Genomic DNA, 24,164 nt, shown 5'->3' on the forward strand with positions numbered 1-24,164 from the left:
CGCCATACTGCACAGCGTTGATGCAAATACTGCCGTCACGGCTTTAGCGCCGTCTTGTGGCATTTGTCGGTATTACAAAAACAGCACAGAATATGCAAAAAGTACTACTTCAACAGGTAAGTTCCACAATAATAACATCAGTTATGTTTATTATAGAACACTTATCAAATTCATGAGGACAGGTAACAAATGTTTAAAACAGCTGAATGCAAAATAAAAAAGTGATTTCTTTTTTGTAAAAACTCTCAGCAAGGTTGGAGATCTGACTTTGGTCTTTAAAAGAGAGGAATGTGTTGAATGTAAAAACATTTGTAAAAAAAAAAAGATTATCCCGCCTTCGCCTTCTTCCCTTCAATGGCGCTCCTTCGCTTGAGGTTGGTATAGAGCAAGGCAAAGTTTACGATGTACGTTGACACGCACACCATACAGAAATCTCCCAGGACAAAAGCCAGAATGGAGGCCAGGTAGAGTGAGCCGGCCACAGACACCCAGGAGGAGAACACCAATAACAGAGCGGCTTTTTTGGACAGGGTAAGACCTGGGACAAAAACAAACGTTTTGGAAGAATATTTTTAAAAAGATGTATACTAGCATAACAATAAAACAAAATAAACCAGATACTGCATTTGATTCAACTAGAAATTCAACCAGACTATTTATCACAGTGCAGTTATAAAAATATAACATTCCAACTATTGTAGTGAATTGAGCTGGAATGCAAACCAAAATTCAAGTTTCCGCTTTTTGTTGTTGTTGCTTTTACAACCGCACACAATATCTGTAGTCTGTCATTTGGAGGAGGCAAACTTACCCAAGCCAAACTGCAAAGTGTAAAATACGATTCCAAGAAGACTGTTTGGTTGATTCAGAGGGCTATCTTGGGCAACAAAGAACTGGACCAAGCCAAAGCCACGACCCCATCTGTGAAAAGATAAAGAAATTCACAAAGGTTAAAAAAAAAGAAAAAACATGCATGATCTGAATTTGAAGTCCCCCATGAGAGTGGGGGCTGCAAAACGTGGCACCGAAAGGGGGAATGGGCGGATTACGGCTATTGAGTTGAAACCTCCAACACGGCATCTCAGTGGTTTATCATACGCGGAAAAAAATGCAATAAAAACAACAAACAGTACCTGGATGTGAAAACTTTGGAGCAGCTGACCGACTCTCCTAAATCGCACATCGCTCTGTAGTTGGGGTCGTGCTCGCGGGACAACTCCACGTGAAGAGCGTAAACGGACAAAATCATACCAAAGACGCACAAAAGCACGCGCACTGTCCTCTCCCATTTGGGCAAGGCTGCTGTTGATACCATGTTTGAATCGAAGCAGGGGAAAAATATGACGGCTACTTCTTCAACAGTCGGGAAGAAAATTGTGTGCTGCAAACGTGGGATGGTTCGTCCACGCAGTTTGCGTGTTGATTGGCTCTCGGGGTTCAAGCCCCTCCTTGTCACTGGTTTACCAGATTTTGGACCAGGCCAGGGGACAGGAGTGGCGTAATGTTGTTGGTTTAGTTATATATGTCCTCACTCAAGTGTAAATAGAGGTCATGCTCGGAAAATTCATCTAATTACTCCTACTAAATAAAGTGAAACGGAGTGACTACATGAATAGAGAAATATGAGGCGGGTAGTTCTTTTATATTAATTATATTATATTAAATTCATGTTATGGGGTTCAATAAAATCGCTTACGTTACGGATTTAGCCTACATAAGAAAAAAAAAGAGGAAATATCATTTGGGGTTTTAAATAAATGTAGACTTCAATGATTAATCATCGTTTGACAGTTTGTTTTTCTACATAGTTACGGTTTTATAGTTTTAGAGTTAACCAATAAATAATATATAAATCAATAATAAACTATTAAAAATGGAAAATAAATAGCAAAAGTGTGATTATTCCGCCTTCTCAAATCCTATTGGATAACGCAGCATGACGTCATCTAACATTGATTGGCTCCTCACAAGCCAATCAAAAGGTAATGCGTGTTTTTTTCCGGACATGCATAACTTCCTCCGCCTTCGACGTTATGCTATTCTCTAAAACAAAAATAATTCCTCTCCTTTTTGAACATTTTGCCAAAACAATATCAATGCAATTATAAAACAGGCTGGACTGTTATAGTTTATTCGCCAATGTTACTAAACGGGACAAAGGCGAACATTTTAGCCCGCAAGTGTATTTTTTGTCCGACAGACGGCGTCCGTGCAACTTCATGGCCTGGCAACCGCCGAGGAAGAAAACAAAGACACGGAAATGGCAGAAATAAACAAGACTACAGACATGCTACCGATGGAATAAAAAGGCTCAATTACCTGACAATTGGGTGAGGCCGCAAGGTGAACCACCGTCCCGTGACCCTTAAACACTCTTCCAGGGTTGGTTATAAATTCTAAAAAATGACTGACTTAGATAGTTTGTCGTTGACGAGGCTACGCCCCCGACATAAGAGATGGGGAGGCACTGTACAATGCAGTCTTTGGCTTGCTGCTCAATTACAATTGAACAATAATATTTCGTTTGACTTCATTTGCTTTTCACTTTAGATTGCACGTTAAACGCGAATGTGCGTCCCTCGGCTATCAGCCGGTTCAATGAATACGCGATGATGTCATCAGCGTGACCGCTTGGACATTTAAATGAGCAAAGTTGCATCGTTTGTTATTAAATGAGTAAAGCAAAGTCACATATGTTACATTTTTGAAAGGTCTGACTGCACACGACTGAACCAAAATGTCACAAGTTGATGTCATCTTTCATCTCAATCATTTACTAACAAAGTCAATCAATCATGTAAGAAAAAAAATATATATTTGACCTCTAATTTCTGCAGAGATATGTCATCTGAGGAGCATGGCGATGGACAAAACTGTCAACCTGTGGCCGTGGCGCCCGAAAGAATGACGACCGGAAAAGACGAGGAGAACCAGCATGCGGTCAAGCCGATGAGCGGCGGCGACGCATGTGCCAGCACAACTGCCAAAAACTTGGCTTTGCTTAAAAAGCACTCACTGGATGTCAAGTTTGATGTGGGCGAGGAGTACGATATTATCGAAACCATCGGCACAGGTGCCTACGGCGTCGTGTCGTCTGCCAGGAGACGAGACAATGGTACGGCCGATTTGACTTCGAATCAAAGTATTTTGTCAATTTGGCCACATAGTGTAAAAATCCATAAATTAAAATTGAGCTCAGGTTCCAGTCTACCACATTTATACAATGCTGTACTCACCCTTCAATGTGCTTGACCAGGCCAGCAGGTGGCGATAAAGAAGATTTCCAATGCCTTCGAAGTGGTGACAAATGCCAAGCGCACCTTGAGGGAACTGAAAATTCTCAAGCACTTCAAACATGACAACATCATCGCCATCAAAGACATCCTGCAGCCTAACCTTCCTCACTCAGCCTTCAAGTCGGTGTATGTATTGCTGATATTTGGACATAAATACAAAAGGATGGAAATTCTAGTACAGTAACAAATTTAAAAATAGTTTTTAACTTTTTTTTGTTGTGTTGTGTGTTTGCAGGTATGTGGTGCTGGACCTCATGGAGAGCGACTTGCACCAGATCATCCACTCTGCCCAAGCGCTCACCCCGGAGCACACTCGCTATTTCTTGTACCAGCTTCTCCGCGGCCTTAAGTACGTGCACTCTGCCAACGTCATCCACCGAGACCTCAAGCCCTCCAACCTGCTGGTGAACGAGAACTGCGAGCTAAAAATCGGCGATTTCGGCATGGCCAGGGGTCTGAGCTCGCACCCGGAGGAATCGCACTCCTTCATGACTGAATACGTAGCCACCAGATGGTATCGAGCGCCCGAGCTGCTTCTCTCCTTGAATCACTACACTTTGGCCATCGACATGTGGTCCGTGGGCTGCATCTTTGCCGAAATGTTGGGGCGAAAGCAGCTTTTTCCCGGCAAGCACTACGTCCACCAGCTCCAGCTCATTTTGTCCGTGTTGGGCACCCCACCCAAGGGGCTAATTGGTGCCATCAGAGCCGACAGGGTGCGCGCGTACGTTCAGAGTCTCCCGTGCCAATCCGCGGTACCCTTGGCCAAGCTGTTCCCCCAAGCGGAGCCGAGGGCTTTGGACCTGCTCGCGTCCATGCTCCGCTTCGACCCGCGTGAGCGAATCAGCGTGACCCAAGCGCTGGAACATTCGTATCTAGCCAAGTACCACGATCCCGACGACGAGCCCATTTGCGTGCCGGCCTTCGACTTTGAGTTTGACAAGCTTCCCATGAGTAAGGAGCAGATCAAAGAGGAGATTCTCATGGAGATCCAGGACTTTCAAAGGACCAAGCAGGCCACGCGTCAGAGGCTTCAGTTCAGGCCCTTGGCGAGGGCCAATGGGGGTGGAGCCCAGTGCGTCGCTCAGGTTTCCTCGACCAGCCTGAGCGAGTCCACGCAGGTTCCCGGCAAACGCAACCAGAACTCCACACAAACGAGAGAGACAGAGTCCACTCTGCAACGAGGACCGGTCGAAGTGAACCGGACCTTTACGTACGCCTGTAACAAAGACGATGTTCTGCTACCGTGCCTCACTAAAAGCGAAAGCGGCCCGGTCGACGTGGACATGCCCAGCGCCAACTCGGACAACGGCCAACCGGAGACCATCGATTTAACCACACCCGTGTCCGGTCACGACGTTGAACCCATGCGGGACAACGAAGGGCAGGAAAGCAGGCTGCCATCCAAACAGAACCGGAACCAGTCTCCTTCCTCCTTGACACCTTTAGCCAGCACCGTGCCTTCTTTGTCGCTGTCGGCCACCCAAGCTCAGTCACTGTCGCACAGCCTCTCGCAGTCGCTGGCAACGAACCAGAAACCTCCCCAAGGTGCCTCAGAGGGACCCCGGAAAGACGGGGCCATATCGGAAGACACCAAAGCAGCTCTGAAAGCAGCTTTATTCCGGAATAAAGCCAGGGGTGGTATGTTGTACCCTTGTGATCATAAAATACTCATTTGTGACCACACCACCATTTTGACTTTGTCTCAGAAGTTCTTAAAATGGCCGCTAGACCTGATTTTGGTCACGCGTGTCCTAATGTGATTCTTCTCATTTCTATCTCAGATGGAAGTGTCGCCGCATTGGGGACAGAGGTGGCCACCGGGGGAGGAGGAACGTCGTCAGCCGTTTGCAATCCAGAGGCCCGGCGCCCCGTGACTGCTCAGGAGCGGCAGCGAGAGCGCGAGGAGAAGAGGAGGAAGAGGCAAGAACGAGCCAGGGAGAGGGAGAAGAAACTAAAAGAGAAGGAGAGACGAGAGGGAAGGCGCGGGGACTCGCTGGGCGGGGTCCTGCTGAGCGATAACGACAAGAGTCTCTTGCAGCGCTGGACTAAGATGATGGACAGCCGCAATGACAAATCCCACACGTGGAGTAGTGACGGAGGGAAGAATAAAGACGTGAATGCCGTTGCAGGCGAGAACGCTCAAGGATCGCCCAGCAACAAAGCCGAAAAGGAAACGACAACGTTTCCGTCTCACGAGCAGCTAATCTCGCAATTCCGAGCCAGTCAGTCCGGTTTGCTGCAGCCAGCCGGCAAAAACCAGCAATTAGTTTTTTCAATGAGCCAGAAGAAACCGGTCGATATCGTCCTCGCCGTAAGCGGCTGCGTGGACCTGATGGCCGTCACCGGTGGCTTTGTGAAGAACCACACTCTCAAACCTCAAGACGAGAACGCCGGCCCGAGCGGGTTCAACTGCTTCGCTAATTGGGGCGGACAGCAATTAGAGCCCCGGCCGTCACAACATGCAAAATCGCACAGGACGCCGCCGCAGCAGAACTTTCTCCCGACGCAAAGTCAAGCCTTAGCCGACTCTCAAGCGCAGCTGCTCCCACTGGAGACTTTCTTGACCAAAGGCCCGACGGCCACACTGAGCGCCAACGGGGAAATCGCCAGCCGCAATCACCTCAACCATCACGTCACGCCTTCGACGGCTGGCGCTGGACCCGTGGAGAAGCTGTGCTCCTCCGGTGGGGACAAACTGGGGCCACAGGCCTCCAACCCCATCTGCGGGGCTTTAGGGGTCCCCTCGCAGGCGCATCCCAGTTTGGGGTTCACCGTTTCGGCGGAACAGGTCCCCTCGGTCGCCCCTGACATCCACACAGTAACACTCCAGCTCTCCAAGTCTCAGGTGCGTCTCAGTTCTGGTTTGGTGTACCTAATGTTGTGGCCAGTTGGTCTAAGCGTACCCGCGATGGAAAAGGGGTTTTCATTTTTGGGTTTTCTCTTCTCAGGTTGAGGACGTGTTACCCCCGGTGTTCTCGGTCACCCCGAAAGGCAGCGGAGCGGGTTATGGCGTGGGCTTCGACCTGGACGATCTTCTCACCCAGTCGCTCACAGAGCTGCAACACTGCGAGCGAGACAGGTGAGTCGTTGCGCTTTGGGGGGAAATTGCCACCTTAACAGAAAAAAAATAATAATCTTGGATTTACCTCCGCCAGTTACGACTCTGGTCCGCTCTCCGCCTCGCTCTTGTCCGATTGGAGCGAAGTTCACCGAATGACTCCGGCCGATCTAGAATCTCTGCAGCAGGAGCTCCAGTTGGGCTCTCCCATGATCCTCTCTGATTCTATTCCACCCGACGCCTGACGCAATGCTCGCGTTTGTTTGAATGTAGACATTTCCTGATTGAATTTCAAAGTAGCTTTAGTTTTGTGTTCTGTATTACTTAGTTTATTTCTACGTTGGTCTACTAGACCTGAAAACACAAAATCAACTGTCAGCCTGTGAATGTTAATGACTGATTAAAATGTAAGTTTTCTATTTAAAAAAGTCTGCATGCAGTCTTTTATCTTCTGAGACAAAACTAATTGAAATATATGTGTGGGTTACGTTTTTTTTTTTTTGTTTAAATCAGATTTGAAAATGTGCTTGTTTCTAGCCCATAAATCAGATTTATTACCAATCCAAAATTAACACAGCTCAGTCACCATTTCAAGTACAAACATATCAAAAACATTTGCTATCACAGCTACTACGAACTTTAAAAATTATATTTCATTTCTTGATGCATATATATGATCACATGAGTAAAGGGAATTTCTTCATTTGGCCCGGTTTTTACTTTTCCAAAAATCATATTTATCATAAGTGTACTCAAAACCAACACAGTACCAGCATGGCGGATAAAAAGCCGAGCAACACAGTCACGGCCCCGTCGGACCGGTGCCGATGAGCTTGGCCGTACAGTCTGACCTCTGGTATGTTGTTGCTGATGAAATTGGAGTAGCTGGTGAGCCTGGCGTACACACCTGGCTGGTTGGCCTGGGCGCAGCCCAGCCCAAAACTCACCACGCCGGCTTGTACCCAGGTCCCGTTTAGCATCTGGCAGACGAGAGGCCCTCCGGAGTCGCCCTGATGGGAAAGAGAGAGGTGCGAGTTAAAATAAATGCAGACTAGCTAAGTTTACAGCCTGAAATTGGAACTACAGAGCTCATCCAACAGTACCTGGCAGGAGTCCTTGCCACCTTCCTGGAAGCCGGCGCAGATCATGTCAAACAAGATGTCCACCTTCTCAATTTGGTACATCTCACGACAGGTACCCTGCGAGATGATTGGCACCTGAACCTCCTGCAGCGGCCCTGACCCCGGCAGCGGGACTGAGCACAGAGGCAGATGTGGAACGATTAAAATCACTTTTCGATATGTTCCTTGTGTTGCAAAATGCTTTAAAAAAAAAAAAGCAATTAGGCGGGCCTTACCGCTATCGCGGATGTCTCCCCAGCCGGTGACATAGCACCGCATGCCGCCCGGGAAAAGGGTGCCGGAGGCAGGTAGGCAAACGGGACGGATCCAATCCGACCAAGTGAGGGGGCTGGAGAGGCGCACCAGGGCTACATCCTTACCATCGTGAGGCTCCACATATCCCGATGGGATCACCACGGAGCTGATGCGGTGTACCGACTGGTGCGGGTTGAAATTATTCAGGGAGTACCAGCCGGCGTAGATGGTGTACGGGCTCACGTCGGATGGACTGACAGGAGAAGAACAATATGTTAGAATGCTAAATTGGATGAATAAATGTGTGTTCTTACTTTGGGAAACAGTGAGCTGCTGATAGGATCCAGTTCTGCGTGATAATGGAGCCTCCGCAGACATGAGTATTATCTTTCTGGAGGCCAAAGAGGAAATAGTAAGAACTCAACACACACACAGTGAGTCAGCTCAGCATCACAAGCGGATCCCTCTCTCCTCAGGTCAAGCTTGAATATTAAGACACTTTAAACACCGCTTGGAAATAAAATAGATAAGAGAGGGTGGGAGTGGCTAGTCTACAGGGACCCACCTGGATAGACACTTGCCACGGCCACGCCCCATCTGAAGCGGCCGTCCCTCCCACAATTCTGTTGTCCTGCAGTGTCGGTTTCCCACAATCTTGTGCATATGAAACCAAAAACCCTACAAGATGGATGAGGAAAAAAAAAGATAAACGTTGTCCTCCCTGTAAAAGTATTTGATGACACAGATAGATATACTCCAGAATGTAATAAAACAATATAATTTTATTGTAGAGACGTCAGTGGCGACACATTACCTCATATATTTTAGGATCTTGTTTTTGAAATGGTGACTCAACAAGACTTTGGAACATAAATTCATGACAGGACAAGTAATAATAACGCTGTTAGATTTACTTCTTGTTTGATGAAATTAAAAACTATTTTCCACTTCACGCAACATACAATAATATATTGGTTATTCCATTTGTTAAAAAAAAAATGCTACGTGTTTGTTGTTTTGACGGGGGACATTCATGGGAGTAGTACACAGACGACATGGCGACGAAGATGTGTACTCACCTGTTACGCCCAACAAAGCCGCAATAAACTGAAGCTTTAGTGACATTTTCCCGTGTTTTCTGTCTCAAATTGTAGTGCAGCTCACAAAAACAAAATTCAAACAGCACAGGCGTCGAAAGTACTTAAAATCCGAGGCAAATGGCGTTCGAGCACGACGACCTTCCCCACCTTGGTTACCGTTCAACAAGAAATTGATGTCATTTGTTTGAAGGATAAATCCAGGATAAATGATAAGCTCCGGTTTTGTTTGCTTTGTCTCCTACCGTAGTAAACTCGAGTAACGGGTTCAAACTGAAGCGGTTTCGGCCACATTCCAAACTAAAAAGTGTTAGCGGCGGCTAATGGATACCTGCTCAGCGTGAGCTACGGACCAATAAAAAGGCAGAATGAGAGCCCACCTGAGCCAATGGCATTTCAGGAATGTAACCGGAAGTCGCAGACTCCGAAATTAATCGAACGTGATAAATAATAATAATAATAATAATAACAATAATAATAACAATAATAATAATAATCTGTGATAAATAGAAAAAAAAACTCATTTGACAAAATGAATCAGTTGTATTGTTCTTAATCACATTTCGGATTTAGAAATGGGTGGCTAACCTGTCATTATGGTTGCAACTAAGAAAAACCCTGTAATGTTTTCAGTGACATTACAACCAGCATTTTGCTAGTAATTGTCCAACTATTGCATCCTAAATCTGTCTGGGTGGGCTTTGGTCAAAGAAAAACAACATTTAACAATTTTGCTCCACATTTGTCTGCGGGTCACTTCATTTATTCACATGACACAGAATGCTTATTTCTTCTGTCTATCTTTAAAGCTGTCTGTCTGTCTCTCTCTTTCTCTCTTTTGCTCTCCTGGCCCTCTCCCTCGCTTGCTGGCTCTCCAGGCCCTCAGGCAGTGTGTCTAGTTTCACAGAGCAATTGAAGGTGACAGGGACAGAGAGAGAGGGAGAGGGAGGGAGGGACAGGGGGAGGACACATCACACTGTGGCCTGCGGCTACACAACAGTAGCGGAAGAGCAAGAGATGGAGGTGGGTGGGATGGTGGGAGGGGGGACCAAAGGAAAAGCGAGTCCTCATAGGGAATTCCATAAACAGGTAAATAACACAACAAGTTGGAATTAGCGTGCCACGTGGCCACAGGTGAGCTGTTGGAGCCTTGACGTGCATGCTCGTCCAACCTATTCCTCATTATGTATGTAATGCATTTCAGGGGCCAGCCAGTCAGTAAGCGCAATTATAATGCACTCCCGTTTGTTTTTATTTTAACGTCTTGATGAATATTTGTCATGGCATCGTAACCATGGCGACTGCCTCCACACGCACACATTGCCCTCCCCTCCTCGCGTCCGCCCCCCTCCCTTTCTGCATCCCCCCTCCGGTGCCGAAAAAGCAAGGGATGGTGAGGGGGGAGAGAGAGAGAGAGGTGACAGGAATGAACTAACAAGATGCACTAAAAAAAAAAAAAAAAAAAAAAAGCATGTCCCGGAGCTACATGAATCTTTGCAGCGAAGCACGCGCCGTCACACACACTCACACGCTCACACATTATTGCACTCAGCACATAGGGATCACATAGGTTAGGCCACATTCCAACAACTGGAACACAATAGGATGCAGCAATGATTTTAGAAAGAGTGTTGGGCTATTCAACCACTCTTTACTTTTTATTGATCCAACTGCCGCGAAAAACTTAAATCTCCACACCAGTCCAATATTGCATTAATTTATGTCACACACACATTTCTTGATATAAAGGAAAATATACAATATTATTAACAAGCACATTTGTATTTTTGTTGTTGACATGCCAACACATTGGACATTTATGCTGTAAGGCCAACACACTGGCAGAACGAGAGGGCACTGCCCCCCTGAAATATGTCAGGTGCGAGGCCAGTTAATTGACTTTTTGAGTATTTTACAATATTTTTGGAAATCATGCCACATTTCTACCCATCCCCTGTAGGGAACACATAATTGAAGATTTTGTTTCGATATTTTTTTGTTTTGAAAAAAAATCCTAGCTCTGCCAAGTGGGCTAACAATATAACTACTGAGTTGCTAATAAATCGAGTTAGGACTCGGTTTGCTTTTTGAGCACAGAAAACCTTAAGGTACAATTTATACTAACCCATCCCATAGGCCTAATTATTCTGCAGGTATATTCCCTTTATGGAAAAGTCAAGTGGCAGGGGAATAACAGTTCAATGGGTTCTGTACAATGTTGGACCTTATTATTTGTTTCTATAATTTAACAGAGGCACTTACAATATAATTTAAGAGTGGTTTAAGTGAGTAATTGAGAAAGAGGTGGAAGAGAGCAGCGATTGGGGGCGGTGGAGGCGGCGAAAGAATAGGCGAGTATGAACGAGAGAGGGAGCGACAGAGAGAAAGGGAGCGCAAAGTCTTGTCAACCGGAAATAAAACAAGCTGGCACACCCTCCCCATCGCCGAGCCCCTGCACCCACCCCAAAGTCACATACTTCCTCTTGGCTCCCTCCATCTCCAGCTTCTGCCTCCATCTTCCAGCAAAGAGATATATTTAAAGCACGCTTCCTGCCGCAATCATGCCGTCATACCTGCGTCATTCGTCGCACCTCGTGTCACGTTTGGGTTTGCGTGCATGTGTTTGAAGTAATATCATGGTAAAAGGTTTTTGTTTGATTTCAAAAGATAATTATGGAGTGACAACGTTGCTTTTTGGCTTCCACCGTTTCTTTGTTTAATAAAAACGTTGCACACTAGGCCCCAAAATGGCTTTTTTTTTTTTTAAACAGATGTTTTTAAGTCAACTTTTTTAATATCTTTCTTTTTTCGAGTCAGCTTAGGTTATTAGCACTTTGAGATTCCTCCGAATATAAAGTGCGTTATAAATATAATTTATTATTATTATTATTATTCGAATTAGGTGACACCAGGCACTCCGCAACAACAAGGCCCAAACATACAGAATATGTTTGTTTTTATTTTGAAATTCATTCATTTCACAAATAATTTACAGAATGATTTGATTCGACTTGAACAAGCCACTTTTTGGGTGAATTTATCAAAATATTCCATTGGCATTAGTCAGATGGTTTCAAAAACGATCACCGGCCTGCATGTCAAAAATAAAAATGATCTCTTCAGTCAATAATATATTTTTTTATCTTCAGATTGGAATTCCTTGGTGTGTTTTATTTCTCTCATGGTCTCCATCTCTCCATTATGTGCGCCTCATGCTGGACTCTGTATGTGTGCGCCTCCCCTCCTCCTCTCCCTGGCATTAAGTTCAAACTTGACACTGATGTTGACTCACTTTGTCACCCCTCGGTGGCCCTCTGCCTCCCTTCCCCTCCTCTCTCTCTCTCTCTCTCTCTCTCTCTCTCTCTCTCTCTCTCTCGCCACCGCTGCGAGGACAAGAGCGCCCGCAGACGCGTTTCACCCCCCCCCCACCGCCCCCTCCACCTCTTTCTCTCTGTCGCTCCCTCCATCTCTCTCCTCCACAGTCGCCTTTACGCGCAGGGTATTGTCAACAAAGCTGGAGAGCGAGGGACGAGGGGTGAACAGGGGGAATCGAGGTACGCGGGACCCCCGCCGTCAACGCACCTTGACGCTCTGTAAGTTGAAGTTGACTTTTTTTCTTGCTTCATTTCATATCGCTGCCGTCGGGAGAACGGCGGTTTTCCAAGGGGCTCGCCGTCGGGGCGGCTGACCTGTGACCTGTCGCTGGAAAGTCAGTTGCACTTTCTTGCGCAAGCCTCCTGAAAAAGAAGGAAAAAATATGAAGAGAGAGAAATGAGGATGAAGAATATGGTCCGAGGACGGAATTTGGACGATAAAATCCGAGTGTCGACTTTTTAGCTGTTAGCAATTACAGCGGGAGTTATGGTAGAATAATTCCATACTAAATTGTTAAACTTCCCTTTTTTGTGCCGTGTGTGTCAGCATCCTAATTCAGCATCTTCCCATATACGTGTGCGCGCCTACATGCTCGACGTTATCAGCAAAGCTAAAAGCGAGTAGCATAATAAATGTCCCGACCCTCAGAGTGGCTTCTAATGTAGCCGGGCTCCCAAAGGTATACGTGCATTCCAATGTATAACACACACACGCACACACACGACGACAGGCGGCATGTAACTAACTCCATTTCTGTCTGTCATCATGAGGCTAATTCGCCACAATGCCGGCCATGTGTGAACTCATGCGATATCAACCCCTCCTTCTTTGCCTCCTCCTCCTTCCTTCCTCACTCCTTCCCTCAGGAGGACCAAGAGGTGGAGGATCGAAAGACGGCGCCAGGATCCCAAAGTGACAGTAAACAGGGGCGAGCACGCACGACTGCCGCCTTGCTCTTCATGCTGCTCGGGACGCTTGGAGTATGTATGAGAAGTTAACCATGCTGAACCTGCAGAGTGGTTCCAACTGGAGCGGGCCTAACAACTGGTACCATGACCCTACCGGTGTGCAGACTCAACACAACACAGGTGAGCGTTTGGGAAAAAAAATAGATCTTTTGGACTTTGCGTGACTCTCACCTCACCCCTCAGTGTCCGAGGGCTGCCTGCTGGACGCGGAGGGCGGCATGGGGGGAGACGCGGTGGTCGTCGGAGGAGGGGGAGGCGGAGGAGGTGGAGGCTCGGGCCGAGGGGGAGGCGTGCCGGTGGATAGGGACGAAGGCGAGGAGTCTCAGCTGAGGCTGCAGCTCAAGAGGAAGCTGCAGAGGAACCGCACAAGCTTCACGCAGGAGCAGATCGAGGCGCTGGAAAAAGGTCAGGCGCACAAATCAGCCGGCCAATCACGTGACAGCACGCTGACTGCTGACTTACAATTTCTTCTGTCGACTCTTATTTCTTCTATCGGGGTAGACTTAGCATCAAAATATATAACATTTTATTTACAGAGGAGCCCCCATAAATGTTATTAGATAGTAGCGGCGTACCTAATAAAGCGTCCATGTAGTGTTGTTTACTGTCATTTCGGCCTCGATTGCGACACACAGATGATGACATCAAATTAAGACCACAACTATATCCCCCTAAAAAGGCCCTCTGGCTGCATAAATAGCCGAGTTTTGATAATGCATCGTTACTGAGCGTGCATTATGCAGTAAGATAAGTCTGCTTCGCGCACACACACACACACGGAGGCATCACAATGGCACCCTTGACTGGATTTGGCTGCGGCGGGCCCTTGAGCGAAATAAGGACGCAATGTCCACCGCTCAGCCAAGCGGAAGTGCATGACTGTGGTCAACTCCGTGCAAATGACATTAATGAGGTACACCGACCTCAGCGCACGGCCGAGGCACAATAACAATCGTGTGTTGACACAGACGCCAATTAGAAGGCAGCCAATTAGAGCAATTTGCCAGACAGGTTGAATTCGTCAGGTCTTGTGCAATACGGACGTGATAAATGTGTTGACCTCATTTTTAGGAATTTGGTTGTTCATTTGGATTTGTCAATTCGGAATAAATTTCTAATATGTTTGATGTGAGGAATTTTTTTTTTTAATACCGACGATATCGTGTTTGGGACCATGACGAATAAAAGTTGACGACCAAACTCAAACCTGCTGGGATTGCCGAGTCGGCCTACTTTGAAATAAAAATGCTTAGGCAGCTTCTCAACGTGAATCCTTTCATTTGAACTTTCGGCGTGTTCCATCACTATCAATAATTCATATAAAGTGCAACAGATAAATATTTCAAAAATGGTTGTAAGGATACATCTCTCAGCCTCCTTGATTTGTATTTCCCACGGAAAGTTGAATTAGTCAACACCGATACGACGCGGGGAATTGAAAAACATGCAGTGCGGATGAATGTCGAGTGATTAGAATTTCATAACAAATGGATTTATTTTTAGAAACATCTGCCGACCTTTATTACCTCCACAGAGTTTGAAAGGACGCATTACCCCGACGTCTTTGCGAGAGAGAGACTGGCCAATAAGATCGATTTACCAGAGGCCAGGATACAGGTGACCAAACTTTACCATTATCACCTTCTTGAACTTTAATTAATGAAAGCCGTTAATCCCGACCAAGGTGTGGTTCTCCAACCGAAGAGCCAAGTGGAGGCGAGAGGAGAAGTTGCGCAACCAAAGGAGGTCCGGAGGGGTGACTTCCTGTTCGCAGAGTCAAGCCCCCCTGACCACTTCCTTCAACACGTCCGTCTACCATCAGCAGCACGGCAACAGTTCGGGTAAGCTTTGTTCATCTTGTGTAAGTACAGCCAGGTGCGGTTCTAGCTTGAATGGCACCTGGGCAAAAGCCCCCCCAACCCCCCCCCCCCCCCACATGTGTGTGTGTGTGTACTCATTCATTGCCTTCCTCTTCTCCTGCAGGGTCCATGTTGAGTCAGGCTGACTCGTCGCTACCCAGCTACAGCTCGCTGTCAGTCTTCTCATCCGGAGTCCAGGTTAGCTCTTAGTCCTGCGTCAGCATTTTTTTACAAAGCATGACATCATCCAACACCTATGGAAAGATGGATGGAGACAATGACATGATTGTGTCTTTCCTCTGCCTCTTGTCAGTCCATCCCTCCGCAGTCGGCCTCGTCGTACTCTTGCATGTTGCCGCCGTCTCCGTCTGCCCCGCGGAGCTTCGACTCCTCAACATACACCTCCCCTCACCTGCAGACCGCGCCCTCGGCCAACTCCAATACCGGTGAGTGCTTTTGATTCATTGGCAAAATTCAAATTTTGTGTAATAATATATTGGCCATGTATATACTGAAGAGAAACTCATCAGTGCAGCAGTTTTTTGGCTTCCTCTAGTGGTAGACAAAAGAATTACAACCTAAGCAAAGGTTTTGTCGCTCTTGGTGGCCCCCTGGTGGTCAAAGGCCTTAAACAGGTGTTCAGTTGTCTTATGGCTTGTCTCTGTTAGTCATCGGTGGAGACAGACACACACATTGACATCATTCCTGCTTTTCTCACCAGGCCTCATATCACCCGGCGTCTCGGTGCCGGTGCAGGTTCCAGGAAACGAGCCGCAGGGCATGAGCCAGAACCTGGGCCAGTACTGGGCTAGACTACAGTGAACCGGCACAAAAGAAGACAGAATAAAAACAAGGGTTAACAGAGGACTGAGCTTTCCAAAACAAGCCGAAGAACCTGATACGCATCAAATGTTTACAAACGTATTCAAGAGCAGCTTTGGTGACACTTGACGATACTCTACTGCTTATTTCCGTAGTGTATCGTGAAGTACAATCACAGAGGTTACAACTCCACACTCATTTGGCTTCAGGTTAATTGAGAAAACAAAAACAAAGGCTCCATTTTAACATTTTGCTCAGACTGCGTGTTTCTGTACATACAACCGAGTATGATCTTTTGTCAGATGTTATTGGAAGGGAAAGAATGTAGCATTTTATGCTAATTCCTTCAAAATATGGTTAAACATGCAGATGTGACAGGGATTTCTATACCAAAAAAAAAAAAAATCAGGTGAAGGAAGAAAAAGTTTTATATCACTAGAGAAGCTTCCGGAAGCTGCTGACAATCAAACTGCCTGCATGTACTTCAGGTTGACAATCAAAGCAAGGCAGAGAGGAAATACTGTGAAACGATACCGCAACATCACGATGGCAACATTAGAAACTGTGCATGACCAAACGTAACCACGAGACAATCAGCCACATCGGGAAATGTTCTGCTCTCATCTGACTGCCGGAGCATCTGACGCCCCATTGTCTTTGCAATCTTATTTATTTGTCTTTTCACTTCACGGGTCCTCGGTGTCGTTTCTGTTTGCTGTGTGTGTTGTGTTAGCGCTGTTTAGATGCCAACCCTTTTTTGTGAAGGCCTTGGATCCCTTTAATGAAAATAAAACTGTGCGTCATCCATGCCGGTTCTACGCTCTTCATTGACGGGGTTCGGACATATATGACGGAAATTGGCGTACCATTAGCGAGACGGGATAGGATTGTGTGCTAATGGCATGCATGACTCACACAGGACCCCTGAGGATGAAGAGGAATTAAAGATGAGGAGGAAGTTGGAGGGGGGGGATGAGAAAGCTAACACCGCGTATGCTAACGTACAGTAATGGGCCATTCCACTTAATGCAGCATCAGCAATTTGCCTCGGCCAAAGAGCGTCTAAGATATAAAGTTGATAATGGAAGGGGGAAAAAATTGGCAAGAATAAAGTTGTGCTCATTTTAAGGGAAGACACAAGAAAAGTGTCATTGTATTTTTCAAGACCAGAAGTCATGATGTAACAACTTGAATGATGCACTCATGGGTGGGGTGGGTTGTGGTTGTGGGGTGGGCCGTCCCAGCCCATACAAATTTGAGTCAGAGAGAGAGAGAGAGAGAGTAAGAGAGTGAGAGAGTGAGAGGGATGCTTTATTGATCAAGCCCATCCTAGTCTCAAGAGAGCAGACTGAATCTTCAGAAGAAACCAAACGGTGAGCTTTGTTGTCTGTCTTGTGGGCTATTTGGGGGAGCAACCAAAAGGTTTCGAAAAAAAAAAAAAGTTAATAATTTGTGCTGCAGCTACTACGATGGAACTGCTTTGGATGCTTTTGACTTTGGCTGCGGGTACATCAGCGATGCCCGAGCAGTACAGCCGAGCAGTGGTGAGTGTTGAGATGTGGTGTAAATTCTATTTTGGGTGCAAAGCTGCTCACTTTTTAACAAACTCATGTGTTGTGTCAATCAAATTCTGCCATTTTACACCCCCCAAAATATTTCTATGACAAAAAAAAAGGTCATTTGAAAGAATACAACTGTGGTCGGTGGTTTCCTTACAACTGTACGCTGGTGGTGGCGCCGCACGGGGAAGGGAAGTTCTTGTTTCCAAATCACTTCGAAGAGATGTACATCTTTCCTGTTTTGACACAAATTTATGAACACATCACAGCGATGTGTTTATTTCGCTCCTCGATTCACTTATAGTGACAGCCGAAGGCGTAACATTGCGCAACTCACTCACAAGCATGCAATATTAATGAACAAATTCATAAACGTCATGCAATCACGTGAGAGAAAGGAAGTGAAATCAAACATATTGTTGTTTTTCCATATAGCGATATTTTGCTGTGGTAATCATGTTAGGAGGAAACCGCACATGACTTCAGTTCCTCTTTGTCTTTGTTTTGCAGGATTGGTTGAGCAGGTATGGCTACCTCCCTCCGCCCGACCCCCGGACGAGTAAGCTGCAGTCCAAGGAGGGCATCGAGAAGGCCATACGGGTCATGCAAAGATTCGGCGGCGTGCGGGAAACCGGCGTGCTCGGTAGACAAGGAGATTAAGTCAAAAGTACTAAGCCAGTGCTAAGATCTCTTTCCAACCTGTAGATGATGAAACGCTGAAGCTCATGTCGACACCGCGATGCTCCCTTCCCGATATTGTCGGGAGCGAGGACATGTTGAAGAAGAGAAGGAGGAGGAGAAGATATGCGCTGTCAGGTTTGAAGTGGCACAAGAGCGATCTGACATGGAGGTGTGTTTTCAAATTGAATGACCACAGCGCCATCTGCTGAGTCAGTCGGGGCACTGCCCAAGTTGCCCCAAATCTCAAGCGAGTGTCTTCCTTTGCAGCATCCACAGCTACCCGTCGCCCACCCTCTCCCCGGGCCTGCCCTCAAATTTGGTGGAAGGCATCCTGACCCACGCCTTCAAAGCTTGGAGCGACGCCACCCCTTTGACATTCCTCCAGCTGCCGGGCGGCGGCGGAAACCCGCCGAGCGGCGGTGACATCAGAGTGTCCTTCAACAGCTTACTGCACGATGACGGGTATCCCTTTGACGGGCAAGGGGGCACCTTAGCCCACGCCTTCTTCCCCGGTAGAGACGAGGTGTCCGGTGACACGCATTTTGATGACCATGAAAGATGGAGCTATGGAGGTACAGCAACTTTCGTGCAAATTATAAATCGGTTGTCGAGATTCGACCATTTCTGCTTTCAGGGAACATCGACAGCACTACCGACTTGTTCACGGTGGCGGTACACGAGTTCGGCCACGCACTGGGCCTGTCGCATTCCTCCTCGGACCCCTCCATTATGAGGCCGTATTACCAGGGTCCCGTAGGAGACATCATCCACTACCAGCTGGCCTTGGATGACAAACTGGCCATTCAGCAGCTTTATGGTTAGTCAGACTGAAAAAAAAAAATCTCTCTTGTGACTCTTCTTTGATTCGCAAATGGTGGTCTCTAGTTAATTCCAGTGACTCATCAGATGATGAGGGGGCCCGGTCTAGACATGCCCGGGTTCTGCCTCAGGTGTTGCAGGTGCTCATTTTTACCGTTTCAGCATTTAGCGTACATACATAAGTTCCTCTTTGTGTCTGTGAATTGTTTCGCAAAATATAGAATAGTGCTGACTTGTTGTTTTGTGACCACAAGTGTCATCTTGATCATGTGTTATATCTGATTCTCATCATAATGACTCACTGCCAAGTAGGTCTCCTCACCAACCAGATTGTAATAAATTGGTTTTCGTTTCTATTATAAAAACCGCCGACGCGTTACTTTTGAAATGACAAGGTGTTTGTATCCTGTGTTCCAACACGTTGACCAACCTTTGCTCTTCTACAGGCAGCAAGGAGGGGGAACGACCAGGAGGCGTCGACCCCAACCTCCCACGTTTGCCCAACCCACCTCCGACTAGACCGACAAGGCCGTGAGTTAAATTACAGCTACTGGTATTTGTTTCTGATTGCGCCCTCTTGTGGACGTCTTGCAAACTACTCCCAATGCAACTTCTCTGCTGTCTCAGGTCTGACCCTACCGTCCACAACCGTTGTCACGGGGGATTTGACGCAGTGGCCAACATCAGAGGGGAGGTCTTCTTCTTTAAAGGTAAAGATAAACCAAATTCCAAAAAATGCCCGCATGTGACGCTCACGTCTGACAATAGGTGCTAATTTCTGGAGGACCACGCGAGACGGCTCACTGGTGTCCCTTAATCCGGCTCAGATCAAAAATTTTTGGATCGGACTTCCACCGGGGACAAATAAGATTGACGCCGTGTACGAGAGAAAGAGCGACAATAGTATCATCTTCTTTATCGGTGAGAAGGTTAAGATTAAGTGGAGTCTAAGGCCAGCAAATATAAATAGCTGCCATTTTGAATCGGGTCGCTCCACTCTCAAACAGGATCTCAGTACTGGGTCTTCAAAGACACGGTGGCCATGAGCGGCTATCCTCGCCCGCTCTCTGAATGGGGGATGAAACGCAAGAGCGGCACGTTAGTGGACAGAGTGGACGCCGCCTTCATCTGGGCCCATAACGGCAAGACCTACTTGTTCAGCCAAGGCGAGTTCTGGAGATTCGACGAGAGTCAGAAAGACCAGCAGGCGACCCGGCAGCCGGAGTCGGGCTATCCGCGTGACAACAGCCTGTGGACCGGAGTTCCTTCCTACATGGATGACATCATCAGCTGGGGAGAAGGTAACAACAAACATCTGGATAAACCGGTGGTTCCCAGCGTGGAGGAATTTAAGTACACTCAGATGCCACGATGGCGAGAACGTGACCAGAACTTTCTGTCCGACGATGGCGAGATAAGAAACCCTAACCCGACAAATTGTGCGTTGACTGTCTGTTGTGTGGCGTCAACTGATAACGACATAGCTCACATGACATATAGTATGGCGAAAATGAAGAAGAACACGTTGACAGTTCAACAAAGACATCGAAAAACTTTACGCCAAATTGTTTCTACAATATGTTCTAGACCAGCGGTGTCAAACTCATTTTTTGTTGCGGGCCACATCGTAGTTATGGTTTCCCTCCTGGGGCTATTAATGACAAAAAATAAGTTTAACAATTTTCAAATTTATTTTCAATGTGGTGTTTTAAAAAAAAAAAAAAACAATATCTCACTATTATTAAAAGGAAAGACAATTTACAATTTCGGTATTTTAACAAGAAACATTGACACGAGTTGCCTTTGCCGGCCACATAAAATGATGTGGCGGGCCGGATCCGACCCCGGGGCCTCAGGTTTGACATCGATATTTTAGACGGCCCCACTCATTCATTTGTGGAGCATTAATTAAGCAGAAATAAATCATCTGTTTCTTCTCAGGGGACGCCTATTTCTTTAAGGACAACCACTATTGGGTGCTCAAAAGCGGAGGCATGAATCAAGACGTCGTGGAACCCAAATCCACCGCCGTGGACTGGCTGCGTTGTCCCGTAACCCCTCCGACCTCCGCTCCGGCAAATCCCGACAAGCCAAACAGGTGTCGCTGTGACCTCACGGGATCGGCTTCATCTCCAACCAGCAATTACCTCCTGGTGTCTGTTTTGCTGCTCGTAAGGGGAATTTGGATCACCGCAATGTAAACAATTTTCGACTTTCATAACAATGTATCCACCCTGATTTGTACGATGAAATATTTTGTATATACAACATTGTTGGCGAGCTCTATGACAGCGTCAATCAAAATGTAAGCAATATTATCTTTATGACAGCAGCAATTGTTCAGCTCTTGTTTTCAAATGTAATGTGAGCCCGAGTGTGAATTGTTATTATTAAACGGGAACGGAACAGGTTTTAAATTACGTCTTTTTGTGTCGCATCTTCAGTTACATCTGACAAAAGAATTCACTTGCATGTTGGGTGGGAACTTAGATCAATATCTCCAAAGGCGACCCAGAAGGAACGTCGTATTGGGTTTACGAAACAGGGATTAAATGTCGACTGAAACGCATTAAACGACTGTTGCCTCCCATTTAGAGAGTTGACTAAATTTTTCATAAAAAATACCTTTTCTGTGTGAGCATTAAAAAAAAAACATATTTTTTTAATTTTGAATATTTTTTTATTATTTTTTTGTCATTTTTTATTTTAATTCACGAGTGCACAATTATTTATTGACAATTGAAGTTATGATCAATTCAGTGCAGTAATTCATTGTGATTTGACTTCATTAACAAGCGTGTAATTTACTCATCAAGTTTATTAATTTTTTTATAACCTTCATAAATTTCTGTATCGGTGCACAGATTCACATTGAGTAAAAAGTTCGGCTACATGTGCAAGTCGTGCAGTGCGTGGGAAACTTGATCCCAATCAACGTAACAGTGCTAGCTACCAGTAAAACGGTAGTAAATTATATCCCGGAATTACATTTGACCTTATATGAACTTCCTTCATCAAAACATATAGAAGTAATTGGACATTCAGTTTAGTGTCATTCCTATTATCGATTAGCTTACACGCAGACACGAGTGGAAAAGTACATGTCGGAGAGGGCAAGTTCACAAACTGGTTTCTCGGATCGTAAATGAATTAGTAACTCCACCCAAGTACCAAGCTGAGAGCCAGCAGTCCCAGGGAGAGACATGTTCTGGTAGCGTCGTTGGAATCATCCGAGTCGTCGTCGTCTGAACCCGAAGAACGAGTCGTGACGGGCTGTGCCGGTTGAACCCTCCTGAACACGTTCACCATGATTTCTGAGGTGGTTTCATTGGTGATATGCAGCATTGTGCTGAATTTGTCAATCTAGAGTCAAAAGGGAGTGAGTCGTTAGGAGTTTTTTCTTTTTCTCTCTCACACTGGGATGTCACAAAAACTCACCAGGTTTGAGCTGATTTTAACGGTGTCCTTAAACACAGTCCATACCACGGCTTCAAAACAGCTTGGTGTGGTGAGCGAGCCGAGATAGCGATAATATTGAGTGCGATCCACTCCAGGTAGCAAATCGTCCAGTGTGAGTCCTGCAGTCAAGTTGACGGTCTGGCCTAATGACAAACGTCAAATGTTGTCCGCTTGACTGCGACTGCTCAGAATTTGGCTCGAGCGTCGCCTCACCTGCCAACGTGATGTTCTCTAGGTAGTCGGTGAGAGTTTTCCAACTGGCAGGTTCATCAGTAGTGTCCGGCAAAACCTGGATTTTTTTTTTTTTTTTTTTAATATTACAAATGAGAATCTAAAGCGCACTCACAAAAGCACATGAAAATTTGGAACCTCAATGAGGAAGCCAAGCGCAGCAGCTCCGATGGAGTCGTTGACGGCCAGAGTTGTGTTCCCGTTGAAGCTGGACTTGATACTAACAATGTGGAACTGTGGGCAGAATCAACATTTGAGACATTTGGCATGGCAGGAGACAATTGCAGCTCACCTCCATGGGGAACTGCACTCCGTTAACGGTGTGCTCGGATCCAGGTACGGTGCTGCCGTTGCCCCAGTGCAAGTGGAACTGCAGGCTGTCGTAGACTTCGGGAAGACCTCCCCCTGCAATCTGCACTCCTGATGCGAAGTTCACTTTGACTGAAAGGGACAGGGAAAAACAAATATGTTTGTGGTAGCACACAACAGGGAGCATGAGACTTCTCCAGGCTCGTCAATATAGCATTTGTTTTTTCTTTGCAGAGGATAAAGAACGGACGATTGTTATATTGTCTGTCTACATGCACCATTTTTGTTCAATCGATGGCTTTAAGCGTTATTAGATGCTATTTGGCATTAGCATGACGCTAGTATGTCACTTTTTGAAATACACAATTTTACGGAGAAAATAATGCTCACCGGTTTTGCCAGTGTTGGTCACCTCGGTCAGAACGTTAGGATTGTCGAAGTTTGTGAAGACGAAATCTGTCAGGCTGTCGTTCATTGCGACATCCGAGGTCACAATGTTAATTGGCGACTGGCGGGTCCCGTTGCAAAACTCCGTAGCGATGACCGGCCATGTGAGATCATCTGAAATGAGAGGTTGATGGTTATTGATAAACTGCAATGAGGAAGATAAATGGAGATAATGACGATTGCTTACTGCAAGTTTCGTTGTGATAACACCAGGCTGGGGAGAAGCGGGAAGATGGAAATAGACAGACTTTAATTAGTGACTCGTAAATGTACAGGTACACGGAAGTGGAGCATTTTTTTCTTGAAATACAATCGTCGGCATTGTGCGGAGAAGATAACAAAACATTTATGGCGTGACAACTCCGCAAATAAATATGTTACAGCTAAGCCACTAGTGGAGCAATAATATAATAAAAGAAATGTAATGAATGGCTGCGATGTAATATTTCATATATAAACTTTGTGAAAATAAAAAATAAAAAAATACTTACGAATTGTGTCATCAGCACAATAAACATCCGCCACAAGGATGCCGACAGCCACGACAACGACCAACCACCTCATCTAAAATAAAAACATTTTAGTATCCAATGAGAAATGTTGCTAAAATATTGAAAGAACCTCAAAAAGCAGTCCAATGTTGCAGCTCACCTTGAAGTCACCTGTGTATGCTCTCAAGAATACTTTACCTGTCCTTCTTATATGCTCTGTTTCGGAGGGGGCAAGGCCTTCATCATCACCTCCACCCAACCCATCCTTCAAATTCCACATACATGCAAGTTTTTTTTTCACATGAGCATAAGAT

At 46.1% G+C, this 24,164-nt stretch overlaps 6 protein-coding genes and 1 long non-coding RNA gene across 12 annotated transcripts; 3 read left to right on the forward strand and 4 right to left on the reverse strand.

Annotated features, from left to right (window-relative positions):
• Positions 1-229: 229 nt before the first annotated feature.
• vkorc1 (vitamin K epoxide reductase complex, subunit 1) lies at positions 230-1,416 on the reverse strand. The gene is made up of 3 exons (XM_037279198.1): positions 1,134-1,416; positions 812-921; positions 230-538 (listed from the first exon to the last, which is right to left on the reverse strand). The coding sequence occupies exons 1-3, from the start codon at positions 1,313-1,315 to the stop codon at positions 327-329; spliced, it is 504 nt and encodes a 167-aa protein (XP_037135093.1). The 5' UTR covers positions 1,316-1,416; the 3' UTR covers positions 230-326.
• Positions 1,417-2,007: 591 nt separating this feature from the next.
• mapk7 (mitogen-activated protein kinase 7) lies at positions 2,008-18,222 on the forward strand. Of its 3 annotated transcripts, none has more exons than XM_037279111.1 (7): positions 2,010-2,343; positions 2,838-3,115; positions 3,257-3,422; positions 3,532-4,937; positions 5,081-6,144; positions 6,248-6,378; positions 6,455-6,778. In XM_037279111.1, the coding sequence occupies exons 2-7, from the start codon at positions 2,842-2,844 to the stop codon at positions 6,600-6,602; spliced, it is 3,189 nt and encodes a 1,062-aa protein (XP_037135006.1). In that variant the 5' UTR covers positions 2,010-2,343; positions 2,838-2,841; the 3' UTR covers positions 6,603-6,778. The 3 variants fall into 3 exon arrangements, with proteins under 3 accessions (XP_037135007.1, XP_037135006.1, XP_037135005.1); XM_037279110.1 differs by having other exon boundaries at positions 2,010-2,330; XM_037279112.1 differs by lacking the exons at positions 6,248-6,378; positions 6,455-6,778 and adding an exon at positions 18,100-18,222 and having other exon boundaries at positions 2,008-2,330; positions 5,081-5,983.
• On the reverse strand, positions 6,861-9,196 carry LOC119138813 (serine protease 33-like). 2 transcript variants are annotated; one of them, XM_037279185.1, is made up of 6 exons: positions 8,813-9,196; positions 8,299-8,411; positions 8,048-8,124; positions 7,715-7,986; positions 7,461-7,612; positions 6,861-7,367 (listed from the first exon to the last, which is right to left on the reverse strand). In XM_037279185.1, exons 1-6 carry the CDS (start codon positions 8,856-8,858, stop codon positions 7,110-7,112), a joined length of 918 nt encoding a protein of 305 aa, XP_037135080.1. In that variant the 5' UTR covers positions 8,859-9,196; the 3' UTR covers positions 6,861-7,109. The 2 variants fall into 2 exon arrangements, with proteins under 2 accessions (XP_037135080.1, XP_037135079.1); XM_037279184.1 differs by having other exon boundaries at positions 8,299-8,408; positions 8,810-9,196.
• pax10 (paired box 10) lies at positions 12,215-16,663 on the forward strand. The gene is made up of 8 exons (XM_037279188.1): positions 12,215-12,423; positions 13,072-13,293; positions 13,357-13,578; positions 14,708-14,790; positions 14,858-15,014; positions 15,157-15,230; positions 15,346-15,478; positions 15,754-16,663. Exons 2-8 carry the CDS (start codon positions 13,188-13,190, stop codon positions 15,852-15,854), a joined length of 876 nt encoding a protein of 291 aa, XP_037135083.1. The 5' UTR covers positions 12,215-12,423; positions 13,072-13,187; the 3' UTR covers positions 15,855-16,663.
• On the forward strand, positions 17,093-21,503 carry mmp25b (matrix metallopeptidase 25b). Of its 2 annotated transcripts, XM_037279158.1 has the most exons (11): positions 17,093-17,227; positions 17,316-17,398; positions 17,924-18,056; positions 18,119-18,263; positions 18,362-18,666; positions 18,729-18,911; positions 19,360-19,444; positions 19,541-19,623; positions 19,682-19,834; positions 19,921-20,214; positions 20,855-21,503. In XM_037279158.1, exons 2-11 carry the CDS (start codon positions 17,324-17,326, stop codon positions 21,112-21,114), a joined length of 1,716 nt encoding a protein of 571 aa, XP_037135053.1. In that variant the 5' UTR covers positions 17,093-17,227; positions 17,316-17,323; the 3' UTR covers positions 21,115-21,503. The 2 variants fall into 2 exon arrangements, with proteins under 2 accessions (XP_037135053.1, XP_037135054.1); XM_037279159.1 differs by lacking the exon at positions 17,093-17,227 and having other exon boundaries at positions 17,234-17,398.
• LOC119138827 lies at positions 17,646-20,192 on the reverse strand. Its single transcript, XR_005101235.1, has 3 exons — positions 20,067-20,192; positions 18,113-19,980; positions 17,646-18,052 (listed from the first exon to the last, which is right to left on the reverse strand). It is a non-coding gene; the product is annotated as an uncharacterized LOC119138827 (long non-coding RNA).
• A 234-nt stretch (positions 21,504-21,737) lies between the features above and the next one.
• ca15b (carbonic anhydrase XVb) lies at positions 21,738-24,102 on the reverse strand. 2 transcript variants are annotated; one of them, XM_037279174.1, is made up of 9 exons: positions 24,011-24,098; positions 23,851-23,923; positions 23,547-23,573; positions 23,303-23,473; positions 22,896-23,044; positions 22,742-22,837; positions 22,586-22,661; positions 22,352-22,515; positions 21,738-22,276 (listed from the first exon to the last, which is right to left on the reverse strand). In XM_037279174.1, exons 2-9 carry the CDS (start codon positions 23,921-23,923, stop codon positions 22,064-22,066), a joined length of 969 nt encoding a protein of 322 aa, XP_037135069.1. In that variant the 5' UTR covers positions 24,011-24,098; the 3' UTR covers positions 21,738-22,063. The 2 variants fall into 2 exon arrangements, with proteins under 2 accessions (XP_037135069.1, XP_037135070.1); XM_037279175.1 differs by having other exon boundaries at positions 23,303-23,573; positions 24,011-24,102.
• Positions 24,103-24,164: the final 62 nt, after the last annotated feature.

Source organism: Syngnathus acus, chromosome 19 (genome assembly GCF_901709675.1).
Source record: "Syngnathus acus chromosome 19, fSynAcu1.2, whole genome shotgun sequence".
Classification (NCBI taxonomy): domain Eukaryota; kingdom Metazoa; phylum Chordata; class Actinopteri; order Syngnathiformes; family Syngnathidae; genus Syngnathus; species Syngnathus acus.